Genomic DNA, 15949 nt, shown 5'->3' on the forward strand with positions numbered 1-15949 from the left:
ATACAATGTTAACTTTAGGAAGCTCTAAATAAATCATAGCAGATATATTCATAGTGTACTGAGAAAACTTGGATCTTTGCTTCTAAAGAATAATGTTATCATTCAATTTTTTATTTTTTGGTAGGGGCTTTGAAATAAAACATACATACTTATAGGCCTGCATATATACATATATGTGTTTTATATTTTTGAGTTTAAATTTATTTTAAATGAAGGGGAATAGCAACAATTTGCATTCTATTTACGAACAAGCACAGAATATGAAATGCTAGTATATCATTTAGCTAGAATTTAGGAGTTAACAGAACTGAAAAATGACCTGTGAAAATTCAACTGGAAATTTCTCAAGAGTCTAAATTAAATTTATATTTGCTTTACTGAATAGAAAAGCATTAAAGAAAGAACTTTTAGATTCAGAAAGGGAACTTTTTTCTTCTGCTGTTTGACAGATTAAAGAGGGTTGTACTTTACCCCACCTGGCTGCTCTGTTTGAAAAGACACTGGCAGTATTAAAGTTGGATCCTATTAACTAAGGAAAAGTCTAAAGACAAAATCCTCATGCTATTTTCCAAGAACTAATGTGATTAAGCTGTAAAAATCAAATAAGGGGTGATATTCTACAACCATACTCTAAAGTGAGAGATTTTATCTGATTAATTATAATAAACTTGCTGAAGTAAGGGAAAGATCACAAATTACCTTTATTTTATTTCTACTTGCTGAATGAATTTATTAATACATATTACAGGTTCTGACATTTACAAAATGCTGACATTTGAAAGTCTGGCAAGGTACTAAATAAAAATATTTTAATATAATTTTAAATTATTTGTTAAATTCACTAAGAAACAATATTTCCATTGCTAGCTTCCCTATTTTAACAGCATAATTCAAGAGTTTCTGCATATCTCCAAAATATTACAATACAACCTGTAGCTTTGCATTCTGTGTCTGGAGAGTGGTATTCTGCTCCTGTAATGACACTGTCTGCCTCTGAAGTGCAAGGATCTGCGCCTGCAAATTATTGTTCTGTGTCTCAAGTTGCTTTAGTTGAGTTTTCAGTGCTTGCTTCTCTGCTTGCAGTGTAGCATTCTTAATAAGGAAATACATATATTAAAACTAAAAGCAACAGCAAATATTTCTATAACAGATAACAGGATTCTATTTATGTCAATACCATTTTACCATTAAGAAACAAAAAAACCCCAAAATCTTAAAAAAAAAAAAATTCTCCACAATTGCAAATTATAAATAAATATTTAATCTAAATGAAAGAAAGCAATAATACTGAAATATTAATATCCTAGTGTGCCTATCTCCTGCCTGATTTAAAATGTCTTAAAAATATTTCATTCGAGAGATACTTATGAACCTGAGAACTAGAATGGGTTAATCAGCTGTACAGTTTTTATTTTCAACTAAAGTGCCCTGAATGAGCGTGGGCTGTGTCCAGCCAGGAGTGGGGGGTGTTGGGAGGGTTCTTTTGTAAATTTTTTATGCTAATTTATTTTTTATGAAATGTTATTTAGAAGTAATAGTGAAAATTATAATAGTCATGACATTTTAAGGCCTATTAAATATAATAATCTATGATTTTATACTCATTTACCTCATTAACTATATCGTTAAAACACATAATTTAGACTGGAAAAATTGAAAATACTATTTTTGGGTGGATTTGTTCCAAAGTCTTATACATGAAATAGAATTTTAGTGGGTGTTTTATATCTTGAAAAAATAGCCAAAGAAAATATGTAATGTCTGTGAGTTCTATTATGGACTGAACTTCTTTAACAGATGGTTCTGAGTATTCCAGTAAACGTACTTCTCTTCTGAATATTTGTGTAGTAAAATTTTTAGTTTTGCTTACCCCTAAGGCCACCCACCACTCATTTACATGTACAAGGATACCAGAATTTTAATATACAAGGAGACCAGAAATGGTCTATAACTGTAACATGCACTAAAAGTTACAAATGAATCATAACAGATCATTTCTGTCCTATCTATATTAGAGGATAAAGACAACACTCATTTTTTAGGCCTTCACATTATATACATTAAATATCACTGTGTAAAAAGGTAAGGCAAGATTTGATCCACTTATTATACCACAAAATCAAACCTGAGGAAGCAAGGTGTTTTAAGGAGAAAGAGTAAAGATGTTAAAGCATATTTCTGTAGTAAATATTTGGGTTTAGCTTAAATATTAAAGTTATAACAAAACTTTAAAAAGTCACAGCATTGTGGATTGGGTTTATTACTCCTGGAAAAGGAAACCATGAGTTTTACTTTAACAACAACTATTGCATATTTGGTTTTATTGTAATAGCTATATTTTTATTTTTACTACTTGTCATTGAGATTCTGTATTATATCTATATATTCTTCATCACATAGTGATACATAAAGGATCTTAATACATGGAATTTCAAATGTTGAATAATGGTAACACAGAAATAACTTCTATGACACTAGAAGTCTTATATATGAAGGACTTTTTGTTGAAATACATTGGAATTTATATATGTTAAATACTACTGTAGCTCAGCTTGTTAGAAACCAAACTGTATAAAGATGAGTTTGGGTATCTCTAGGAATGAGAAAAATTCCTATAGCCTATGAGAAGAGAAATGATAGCTGAGAATAGAAAGGACTTTTCAGAGTAGGAAAGAATTTACAATAGAAAAGAGGTTAGCAAATTTAACATTGCCATATGCCCCAAAATTACCAGTCTACAACAGAGCAAGAATCTTCATAACCCCATTTTCTATAATTGGCTTAAATATGACAAACCAAGTAAATTTATAATGGAATTTACAATGGACGTCAATGCAAAAATAGATTCACCTAACAGAACATTTTATGCCAAACACATTTTCTAAAATGCAGTTATTAATTCGAGTGACAGATGTTTGTATATATACACATATCAATAATTAAAAATAGGCATTTATAAATAATCAATAAACCTATGAAAAGATGAGCAATACTTCACTTATAATTTTTAAAAAGCAAATTAAAATATTTTCTCCTATCACTTAAAAAATTAAAAGGCTGGTAATACCCAATGTTAAATCAGAAAAATAGGTATTCTATTAGCAGGACTGAAAACAGTCATGATTTTGTAAAAGTTAATACAATAACATCAATTAAAATTACACACATTTACACACATATACACTGAAATGTACTGTCAGGAAGTAACCACTCCATGAACATGTTTATATGTGGATTTTAATTGCAGTAAAACCTGAAATCAAGTTAACTGTTCAACAATGTGGGATTTACTTAGTAAATTATGGTAACATGTACACTATGGAAAAATATGCAGTTATTGCACAAAATAAGATAGATCTGCAGCTGCAAAAACGGAGAGCTATTCAGGATAATGTAATTGAAAAATGCAAATAATTATATTACGGTATGATCCCAAAGGCATAAATATGAAAACAAAATATTCTTCCACATACAGATAAGCAACAAAATTTTTTTCTGGGAATATATACAAGAAACTGTTGACAGCTATTATTTTCAGGTGATGAAAAGGGAATCAGTGGTATGAGAGAATCACTTTTGCTCTTACAGCTTAAAGACTTTAATCAAGTGTCCGCATTCCTCTTTTTTTTTTTTTTTTGCATGGGCAGGCACCGGGAATCAATCCAGGCTTGGGCATGGCAGGCGAGAATGCTGCCACTGAGCCACCATGGCCCACCCCCTGCATTACTTTTATGTTAAATTAAAAATCAATAAACACTCAACTATTTTACTTGATGGCATGTAAATTCCTGAAGCTCATTCGTCTTTGAAGGATAATGTTTGTTGAAATTATTTGCTTTTTGTTTATGGAAAAATGTTCAGAGAACTCATTCAAGTGAATATTTATTAAGAGCCTACTATGTTACAGGGACTATTCTAGATATTAGAGGCACAGTGAAGAAAAAGGAAGACAAGCTTTCTGGTTCCAGGAGGTTTTTTTTTTCAGTAAACCATATAGCTAACTTTACTGAGGAAAAGCGGTCATATTTAGAGTGGTCCACGAGTGAAAGGAGGGAAGCCAGGTGGGGGATATTCTAATAATCCAGATGAGAGATGATGGTACATTACAGAAGAGTGGTTATCAGTAGAGATGGAGAGAGGCAGACAGGTGTGGGTTATATTTTCAAGGCAGAGTTGAGAGGGCTCACTGATGGACTTATATACAGGTGATTGAGAAAAGTATATTAAATAATTATTCATTTATATCACAAAATAAATCAGCTGAAAGACCTTCTTCCTACAAAAATTAAAAAACAAATACTTACATTCCTCTCTACTTCAATTAATCTGTCTTTAACTTTTAAAAGTTCTCTAGTTGTTTCTTGACTTTCCCTCTCCCATTTGTTATTATCACCAGATACTGGAGGAGAGCTCTGTGCCATCCTTTCTTCATCTTGTCTCTGTTTGAGAGCTTCATAATTTTTTTTCACCTAAAATATGATTTTAAATATTTTAATGGGGAGTAAAAAATTAATAAAGTTTTATTTCCCACAAGCAATTTACTGCTGTACTGGTCTGGTGAATATGAGAGAAACTTCACTTAAAAATGTGACAAATAACATGATGATTATCATTATTATTATGACCACAATTTATTTCTTAATACACATCCTTTCCTCTTAGCACTATTAAATATACCCTGCTCATGTGCTATCGTCTTACAATACATTTCATAAACTCAGATCTTACTGTTTGTAATGAAAGTAGCCTCCAAAAAAAGATGAAAGGGACATAGATAAGTTGCTAAAATCTAGCAATTCCTTCTAGACCAATCGACATTGCATTTAGGAATTTCACAGAAATTGCCATGTGAAGACAAAGATTTGACACAGGCAGTAATTCCTTTTATATACTTAAACTAATGTTGAGAAAGTTTCTATACTTGTAGTAAGATGGCCTAGGATGAGCTGTGTTAATGAATTACTGACCTCTTTACTCAGATCTTAAATCACATGTAAGTCACATATCTTACAGGGTGACTAATCCAAGGATATATTTTTATCCTGGGTTTTCTGGTATGATTACAAATACTACTCTAAGAAAGCCAACTCAAAACTAACAACCTGCTCATCTTACATTATCAAAACTACCAGAGTTAACTTAATAACTCTATTCAATTTAAATTTATTAGCATTCCACTTAGCCAGTTTCACCAGTTTGTCCTACTAAATGTCTACTATAGGTTTCTAAATTAGGACTAAACTTTGTATTAAGGTAAAGATAAAAACATTTAAAATAGTTCAATTTCAAATGCAAATTTTAAGAAAGCTTACGACTCAACAATAAGCTTTTGCTACAACTGAGTTAAAAAGTAATGAAGTGAGACTAAAGAAAAAAATTGCCAAGATAGAATGGAATTTAACATTTAAAGTTTGTCAAGCAATCTAACAGGTGTTTTGGCATTCTAATATTCCAGGTGTTTTCACATTTAATACCCTAATGACAATAGATGAGTGACATCATTTCCTTTCTTCTATTTTATATTAGTTTTCCCCAAAACCTTTTTTGTAGGCTCAGAATGGTGATAGACATATGTATTATTAACAAGGTAAGCAGAGAATAAAACTCAAGCCTTTTCATTCTTAATCCAATGTTCTTTCAAATTTAAGTTCAAAATAGATCCTTTTCCTTAGGTATCACTAATCAAAACTTTCATGTTCACACAGAAAACAGAGTTTAGATAAAATGATATTTAACTATATCCTTAAAAGTACTGTTATAATTATGTTATTCTGAATTCAAATCTTCAGTGGTTCCCAAAGATAATGTAATCTTTAAAACTTGAGGTATAATTTACATAGAATTAAATGCACAGATTTTAAGTGGAGTTTGATTTTTGAAAACTAAACACACCCATTTAACCCATGTATCAAAGTGACTGAACAGTTCCATTACTCTAGAGAGAAACCTGGCTCACAAGGCAACCATTGTTTTTATTTCTTTCACCAAAAATTAGTTTTGCCGCTTCTAAAATTGTATAGAAATAAAATCACACAGTACATAATTTGTTATATGTTTTTTCCTGCACCCATTTCTAATCTTTATTCATGTTGTTGAATGCATCATTAATGTGATTTTTTCTATTGCTTAGTAGCATTCCACTATATGCATATACCAACATTTGTTTATCCAATTAGCAGTTGATGGACACTGTGTTTTTCCAGTTTTTCATTATTATAAATAAAGCTGTTACAAAAATACATATACTTTTGTTTTCATTTCCCTTGGGTAAATATATAGAAGTACAATTGTCAGGTCATGAGGTAGGTATATGTCTTAACTTTATAAGAAACTGCCACATTGCTTTCTAAATTAGTTATAACATCTTATACTCCCACCAGCAGAGTATACCCCCACCAGTTGCTCCAAATTTTCAACACTATCTTCCAGACAATATTTTCATACAAAATCTACAGTCATTTCATCAATTTATTATATATATATATATATATATATATAAACACTGTTGGATATAAATTGGTATTATGCTGAATCAACAGGTCAACCTGAGGAGTACTGTTATCTTTTTTTTTTGCATGGGCAGGCACCAGGAATCAAAACTGGGTCTCAGGTATGGCAGGTGAGAAGTCTGCCTGCTGAGCCACCGTGGCCACCCAGTACTATCACCTTAACAATGAGTTTTCCAATTCATAAAATGGTATCTCTTTCCATTTACTGAGTATTCTTTCGTTATTTCCAGTACAGAGTATTTCCTTAGATGCATTCCTAAGCATTTCATGTTATTTATGGCTACTGTAAATAGTATTTTTTCTTTTAAATTTCATTTTCCAACTGTCTAACATTGTAATATAGACTAGTATGTACATATAGACTTTTATACATTGCCTTTTCCTGAGGATTTTCTATGCATATAATATTAGATGTGAATAAAGACATTTTTATGTTGCTTTCAAATCTGTATGCCTTTCTATTTCTTTTTCTTGTCTTACTGTACTGGTTTGGACAACTAGTACTATATTTAATGGAAATTGTATGAGCAACATCTCTATTTTGTTCCATTCAAAGGAGGAAAGTGTACTGTAGTCTTTCATTGTTGGGGTAATGTTTGCTATAAGTTGTTCAAAGAAGCCCTTTATTTGGTTGATGAAGTTCCTTAACATACTTAGTTCACTAAATTTTATCTTGAATTTTGTCAACTATTTGTTTTGTTTTATTCTCTTAATATGTTTAATTCCTATGATTAATTCTTAAATTTTAAACCCACATTGCATTCCTGGAAAAAATTCCACACGGCACTGAAATATGACCCCTTTTATATATTCCTGGATTTAATTTGCTGTTTTAAATTATTTTTAAGCCATGTTTATTGGAATATTGGTTGTTTTCTTTTCTTGTAATGTCATTGTTTGGTTTTGGTATGCTTGTCCCATAAAATGAATTTGGGAACTGTAACTTGCTTTTCTGTTTTCTAAAATAATTTTTGTTAGATTGGTAGGTATTATTTCTTTCTTAAACATGACAATTCACCAGTAAAATCATCTGAGTTTTCTTTGAAAGAAGGTTCTAAATTACTATTGAATTTCTTTGAAAGGTAAAGTTATTCAGATTTTTCATTTGCTTTTTTTTTTGGAAGGGGTGTATGGTCCAGGAATCAAACCTGGATGTCCATGGAAGGCGAGCATTCTACCACTGAAACACCCGTGCACCCTCTAGCTATTCAGATTTTTATTTCTGCATCTGTTTTATTAATTTGTTTCTGTTAACAGAACTTATCCATTTCATCTAAATTGTTTAATTTAGACAAATTTTTAAAAATGATTTTCTAATTATTCTATTTAATGTCTACCATTCATTCTGGTATTAGTGATTGGAGTTTTATTTTTTTTTCTGTATACTAGGTGGCTAGGGGCTTATGAATTTTTTTTAATTAATTTCTCAAAGAAGCAACTTAGCATTTCAACTATTGTCTTTATTGTTATCTACTTAATTGAGATCTTGCCCTTCATTATTTCCTTTTTTCTCCTTACTACAGGACTTAAATTTTTTTCATTTATTGACACTTGTTCAATGGCCCAGAATATGGTTTATTTTGGTAAAAGTTCTATGTGCATATGAGTATATATTCTGATCAATGGGTAGAGTGTTCAGTAAATGTCAGGTAACTCCACTGGTTAATGGTGCTATCAGAATCATCTATACCCTTACTTATTTTCTTTCTACTTGTTCTACCAATTGTTAAGACTAGGATATAATTCTCCAACTATAATTGTTGATTCGTCTAATTCTCCATATGGTTCTATCCATTTCCCTCCATATATTTTGAAGCTCTGTTACTTGGTGTACAAACATTTAACATTATTATAATCTGTTACTGGATCCCTTATAATTGTGAAATGAACCTCTCAGCCCTAATGATATTCACTGCTCTGAAATCTACTTTGTCTAATATTAATATAACCTCTGTAGCTTTCTTTTGATTAGTGTTAGCATGACATGTCATTTTTCATCAAGGTTTCTTTTAGGGAGCATACAGATGGGTCTTACTTTTAGTCTAATTTATTACTCTCTACCTTTTAACTGGGGTGTTTAGATCTTTTACACTTAATGTAAAGACTGATATTCTTTAGTTTAAAACTGCCATCTTATTTGTTTTCCATTTGTCCAGTTTGCACTTTGTTCCCAGTTTCTTTTCTTTAATTAATTTTTATTGTGAAAAATAACCTTTATGAATATAATTTGTGTGTGTGTCTGTGTATATATATATATATATATGCATACAATATATTTCAAAGCATACCATAAAAATTAGTTGTAGAACAGATTTCAGAGTTTGTTATGGGTTACAATTGCACAATTTTAGGTTTTTACTTAGAGGTGCTCCAAGACACTGGAGACTAAAAGAAGTATCAATATAATGATGCAGCAATCATACTCATTTGTTAAATTCTATCTTCTTTACTATAACCCCACCTTCTCCTTTGATGTTTCTCTCATTCTTTAAGGTTATCTGAGCAATGCCCATTCAAACTTTTTCACATTGGAAAGGGCTATCAATAATATGGGATGTGGGATGGAACTAGTTGATGCTCTGAAGAGGCTGGCCCCTCTGCATTTCAGGACTTCTCTGGCCTAGGAACCTATTTGGTGGTTTCTGGAAAGTAATCATAGTGTATAGAACCTTTATAGAATGTCTGATGAAGCCCTAGGTGTTCTTTAGGGTTGGCAGGAATGGTTTCAGTTGGGGTTGGAAACCCAGTTTCTTCTTTTACTACCTATTTTTGGATTTATTGTTTATGATTCCATTTTATCTCCTTTGTTGGCGTATTAACTACACTGCTATGTTGTACTATTTTAGTGGTTACTCTAGGCCTTATACTATACATATTTAACTTTCATGACAAATTCCAGTTTAATAGATATTTATGGCAAGAGCCTAGTCCAGTAACAGTTGGATGGCTGAAAGTAGAAAATAATGTAATTTTAATTCTTTATCATTCAAACCTGAAACACAGATATACCAACCCACACCCAAACCCCCATATTTTTTTGCTGAGTAGCTTCATAAAGTTGTTTCTATTTTCAACCCACTGATACTATTTAGAGGGGAAAAAAACTTAGATAAATAAAACAGACCTGAAAGTACATAAAATATTTTAAACTCTGGCACCAAGTAAAACTTTTTTGGATATATTTACTATCCATTTTGGATTCTGGATAATCCTTTTCCTTGTGTTAACTAAGCAAAGTTCTTAAATACCTTTTACAAAAATATATACTTTCATATACCACACATGACTGTGGACTTTCCTCTGTTTCGTTACCCTCACATCCATATCTTTGCTATCAAAATTCTGCATGGGTTCTGAATTGGAAAAAGGTGCCAGAATGAAGTATCAGTATCACACTGAGACCTTTTCCCAACGAAATACACCTGAATTGTCCCTACACCATACCCACAAATAGATATATAAAATAGGACTGAATAAGTTATAGTATATCCCCATGACAAAGATAATGTTTAATACTCTCAATTTTATAAAGGAGAAGTACATTAAATATTAATAAAAAATATTTGCATTTCTATTCTTTATGTAACACTGTTCTGTCCAAATATCTGCAAACTAAATAGATAAATGAAATTCTTTCGAAGAAAATGACTTACTGTTTTAAGTTCTTGCCGCAATTGCTGGTTATAATTTGTGGATTCCTCTAATCGAGCTTCTAAAGCAGCAATTTTTTCCTCTTTTATTTCAAGGGACTTCTTTAGAGTGGATTCTAATTTTGATTCCAAAAGTTTGTACCTATTTTCCAAGCATAAAAATAATATAGTTCATCAATGGAGATTAGAAAACTACTTTTAAGGTTAATTTATTACTAAAGATACTGATGCTATAAAAAGGTCTTAGAAAAAAAGTCTTTTTTATTTAATAGGCAAAGTAAATGATCCTATTTTTCCTACTCCCCTTTTAAAACCACTCCTGATTATAAAGCATCAAAAATCATTAAATAAATAATAGCTCCAGGCTACAGAAACAACGATTAAGGCTCAATAAAAAGATATTTGGAAGATCTATGTCCCAAACTGTTCCTTTCAGTTTTATAAGAACAGAATCTACAGAATAGGAAATGGATGCATTCAATACATCATCATGCATTTGCCTATGATATGTGACTATCGATATGCTAGTTATCTTTTTGAGTGATAGAGTTCATGAATAACTAAAATATTGTTCATTAAGTTTTTTTATTTTTTTGCAAAAAAACACAGTGCCTGGATATAGTTTCAGAGTATATCATAACCAGGGATTACAACTAATGCAAGCCTTACACCTGAGGATCCCAAAGACAAAATCAAATAAAAGCCTAAGCATACACACGAGAAATTTTACCAAATTCTGCCTTCTACTGTAATCAATTTATATGTATATATTTTCTGCTCAACCATAGTTTACATTTATTGAGAACAGAAAACAAGTCTTGCTCAAATAATATTTTTCAAGTTCAAGTTAACAAACATTTTTAAAGCATTTACTGACTCAGATTTTGCATATGTTGAATTTCTGCTGCCTGAGTTGCTTCTGGACTCTCCAGTAAGTGGAGAAACAATATGGGATCTCAGGGGAAGAAGATGAATGGAAACACTCAACATATAGAATGAGTGATTAAGAAGGCTCAGGACATAACCCTAGGAACAACTATATATGAAAGAGAAAACAAAGGAAAAAGAACTGTGAAAAGGGAAAGAAAAGAGCAAATCACATAGAACTTTGTTGACAATTTCACCACTTAATTTTCTTTGTTGCATTTTAATTTATCAATTTACAATTAAATTAAAAATTAGATGAATTATTCCTTGATAGCAAGAATACAATCTTAATAATTGTTACATCTTCAAAGGAGGTCAGGGAATGTTATCAGTTGGAAAGATCAAAGTTTAAACGAATAAAATAACATCATCATCTCAGATCGGAAGTAAAGACAGACAAAGAGAAACTAAGTTCCAAGATGGAGAGGATGTGACATTAAAGGAATTTATGCTTAAAAGCTTTCATTTTCTTTGTGACATAAAGGCTAACTTCCTGGCTGAGAAAAAAGATGGTTTAGTGGTTTAAGCCCATTCATTCCTTTTCCTGCATCTCCACATTTAATCATAGTAATCAACTTCTCTCAATCCTATTTCATGAAAGTTATAGTTCAATATATACCCTTATCCATATCTAATACATTTATTACATAAACAATTATTTGTAGAATAAATGAATAAATCACATCTTGCCTAGATTATTACTCCAGCTTTCTAACTGGTCTCTGTGCCTCAAAATTCACCACTTTCAAAGTTCATCTTTCACATCACTCTAAGAATTCTTCAAACACTTCTGTATACTTTTATATGAGTGTTTCTGTTTACGCGGAATACTCTTTCCCTCTATTTCCACCTAGTAAATTTTGGTAGTTGTTCAAGTTTCAACTGAAACATTATTACTTCTATGATGCATGATGATCAATAGATAATAAAAGCTCAATTAATGGCTAACTGCATGAAATGAGGTTTGGGAAGAGGTGCCAAACAGTATTACGGCCCAAAAGGAGCTGGACTCATAAATTCATAGCAGGGTCAATTAGGGCAGCTACATGGTTTAATTTACCATTTTGTTTGCATGTTCAATGGATTTTGCTGTTTTTCCCAAGAACAAATAGTATAGGGTTTTAAACATAAGTTAATAAATGTGTTTAAATAAAAAAGTCATACATATTTAGTATATACTAAATGAAAATCAACTAAATGAGTACTTTATCTGTTTTATCTCAGAAGATATTTCCTCATGAATTATCTCTGTAATTCAATTTTTGTGGTCTTAACTCAAATTACTTCTCCTTGTAATTATAGATTCAATCTTTAAAAGCATTATCTATTCACTTTTTAAAACATTTTTTATTGTGAAATATAACATATGTGCAGAAAAATGAGATCTCAAAATACATTTTAACAAGTAGTTATAGAACAAACTTGAAGGTATGGAATGAGTTACAGTTCCACAATTCGAAGTATTTCCTTCTAACTGCTCTATTATACTGGAGACTGAAAAGAAAGATGATTATTAAAAATTCAGTAGTCATACTCATTTGTTAAATCCTATCTTCTCTGTTACAACTCCTGCCTCTCATTTGATTCTTCTCCAAACTTTAGGGATATTTGGGCAATGACCACTCTATCTTCTTCATGTTTAGAAGGTGTGCTGACATTATAGGCCAGGGAGATGCAACTGGTTGATGTTCTTCGAAAAGACTGATGCCTCTGGGTTTCAGGGCTTACCTGACATGTACATGGCATAGGAACAATCTGGAGGTTCTAAGTTTCTGAAAAATAAACTGAATGAAACTATTAAGAGTATCAGCTGGAGACCTGGGTATTCTTTAGGGTTTTACTGCTGGTTCGGGGTAGGCACATTGTGGCAAACTGCGGCAATGTGAAATACCTGCTAACGTTTGCATAATAGTAATTCCCAGAACAGCCTCTTGACTCTTATTTGAAACCTCTTACCCACCAAAACCTTATTTTGTTTAACTTCTTCCCCCCTTTTGATCAAGATGGCATTGTCCATCCCACGATGCCAGGGCCAGAATCATCATGTTCCACATTGCCAGAGAGACTTACACTCCTGGAAGTCATGTCCCATATAGTGAGAGAGGGTAATGCATGGAGTTGCAGAGTTGGGCTTAGAGAGAGAGAGGCCACATCCGAGCAACAAAAGAGGTTTTCTGGAAGTGACACTTAGGCATAATTATACGTAGGCTTAACTTCCCCATTACAGAAACAAGTTTCATGAGAGCAAACCTCAAGATTGAGGGCTTGGCCTATTAACTTGAGAGTCCCTAATGCTTGAGAGAGTATTACAAATGTCCTGGGTATGGAAGTTTAATAATTTCATATTTTACTCCAGTCCTTCAAGACACTCTGCAAATACTTTTTCATTATCTGCCCAAAATACTATGGAGTGTTTCAGAGCATTACATTAAACTATACAGAACTAGAAGATCTCATTCCACATTCTAGGCTCCATGTACTTAGGCTGTTACAATAAACCACCAGACAGGTAAAATCACATTGTGTGCTATATTACTCCCAACCAGATCAGCTTTGATTGTACCTCTAATTGAAGTCAGCTCTCTCTTATGGCTTGTTTAACTGCTGCCCTTATATTGTACTGCTGACTTTTAGAGCTGCAAAATTCTCTGAATATTAGTTGCTACACAGGTACCCAAAGTTCCAGAGAGATACCAGGTTATACACATTTAGAACAGCATCTCAGAATTTAGACATAACACTGAAAACTCAGGAATAAATGTGACTGCTGTAAGAGCTTACAGTCTAGGCCCTAATACTCTTACAAGTATTTCCTAAATGAGACCTTACAGCATTTGTCCTTTTGTTTCTGGCTCATTTTGCTCAACATAATGTATCAGGTTCATGCACCTCATTGCATGCCTCATAACTCCCTTTCTGTAGCCACACAACACTGAATTGCATGTATACCCCACAGAAAGCCCTTCTACTCCTCAGTTAATGTACGCATCGGTCACCTTCATCTTGTGGCTATTGTGAATAATACCTCCATAAACATCAGTATGCAAATATCTATTTGAGTACCCGTTTTCTGTTCTTCCAAGTATATTCATAGTAATGGGACTGCCTGATCATATGGTGACCCTGTAACTAGTCTCCTGTGGATTTGCTACATTATTCTCTGGCAGGGCTGACCATTCTTCTTCCCTACCAACACTGAATAAGTATACCTCTCTCCACACATTTTCTCTAGCATTTGAATCTTTATTTATTTATTTATTTAGCATATGGAGATTTGTTGACATAGTCACATATCATGTAATCTATTCAGTATAAACAATGTCTCACAGTATCCTCACTTAGTTGTACGATTATCACTCTCAAATTTAGATAAATTTCATTGCTCCAAAGACAAAAAATAATAGATACATCCGCATGAGAGAGAAAACCCAAGACTCTCCTCATCTCTTATCCCGCCGTTATTTATCCCTAGTACATTGTGGCACTAGTTAGATATTACTGTTAAATATAGTCCATAGCATGCAAGAGGTAGTTTTTCCCATAAACCCCCCTATTATTAACTCTTTTTACAAATGTCATAACTTTGAAGTAGTTCATGCAAGAACTTATTTATATTTATAGGGCTTATCAGTGAGATACATGGCTTTAAACAATCCCTCGCAATCATATTCACCTTCAATATGGCACTATTGCTTATAGTCCCACTAACAAATACAATCACCTCTACCCATTTCCATCCATTTAAATTCAACTTTGTTAGCAAGCCTGTACATATTAGGAAACTGTTCCTGCCTTCTTCAGTTTCTGTCTATCTCTAGGTCCCCTATATTCTACATTTACTAAGGGTTTCATATTAGTGAAATCATACAGTGCTTTAGATTGCTAATGTTGCCAGAATGCAATATACCAGAAATGTGTCGGCTTTTATATAGGGGATTTACTAAGTTACAAGTTTACAATTCTAAGGTTATAAAAAAGTATAAACTAAGGCATCCAGAGACAGATACCTTGACTCAAGAAAGGCTGATAAGGGCGGGCCACAGTGGCTCAGCAGGCAAGAGTGCTTGCCTGCCATGCCGGAGGACCCACGTTCAGATTCCTGGTGCCTGCCCATGTTAAAAAGAAAGGCTGATAACATCTGGAACACCTCTGTCAGCTCGGAAGGCACATGGCTGGCTTCTACTTGTCCTTTGGCTTCTGGTTTTAAACAACTTCCCTGGAAGTTTTTCCTTTCTGCATTTCCAAACCTCTCTCTGTTGGCTCTACTCTTTCTTTTCCTGTGGACGGTCTTAAAGACTCTAGTAAACTAATCAAGACCCAACTAAAATGGGCACAGTCACATTTCCATCTAATCAAAAGGGGACACCCACAATTGGGTGCACCACAACCCCATAGAAGTAATCTAGTCAAAGGACACAACTTGGTGTGTCATATCTCTATGGAAACAACCTAATCATAGAGTCCACCCTACAACACTGAATCAGGATTAGAGGAATATGGCTTTTCTGGTGTACATAACAATTTCAAACCAGCACATACAATATCTATCCTTTTTTGTCTGGCTATTTCAGTCAGAATAGTCAAGGTTCACCCATGTTATCATATGCCTCAGGACCTCATTTCTTTCTACTTGTGCATAATATTCCATTGTATGTATATACCACATTTTGTTAATTCACTCATCTGTGGATGGACACCTCTACTGTTTTCATCTTTTGGCAACTGTGAATAATGTTGCCATGAACATCAGTGTGCAAATGTCTGTCTATATCATTGCTTTGAGCTCCTGTAGTTATACACCAAATTACCAGGTTGTAGGGCAACTCGATAGTTTTCTGCCAAACTTCCTTCCACAGTGGCTGT

General features: G+C 32.8%; 1 protein-coding gene across 9 annotated transcripts in view; it reads right to left on the reverse strand.

The window, feature by feature from the left end:
* CCDC88A (coiled-coil and HOOK domain protein 88A) overlaps positions 1–15949 on the reverse strand; it is a 189428-nt gene that overhangs the window by 61019 nt on the left and 112460 nt on the right. For all 9 annotated transcript variants that reach the window (XM_077134249.1, XM_077134245.1, XM_077134247.1 and 6 more), the window contains 3 exons: positions 10163–10301; positions 4305–4469; positions 931–1092 (listed from right to left, as the gene is read on the reverse strand). In XM_077134249.1, the coding sequence (XP_076990364.1) occupies positions 931–1092; positions 4305–4469; positions 10163–10301 (466 nt within the window). The remainder of the gene's footprint in view (positions 1–930; positions 1093–4304; positions 4470–10162; positions 10302–15949) is intronic.

Source organism: Tamandua tetradactyla, chromosome 17 (assembly GCF_023851605.1).
Source record: "Tamandua tetradactyla isolate mTamTet1 chromosome 17, mTamTet1.pri, whole genome shotgun sequence".
Lineage (NCBI taxonomy): Eukaryota > Metazoa > Chordata > Mammalia > Pilosa > Myrmecophagidae > Tamandua > Tamandua tetradactyla.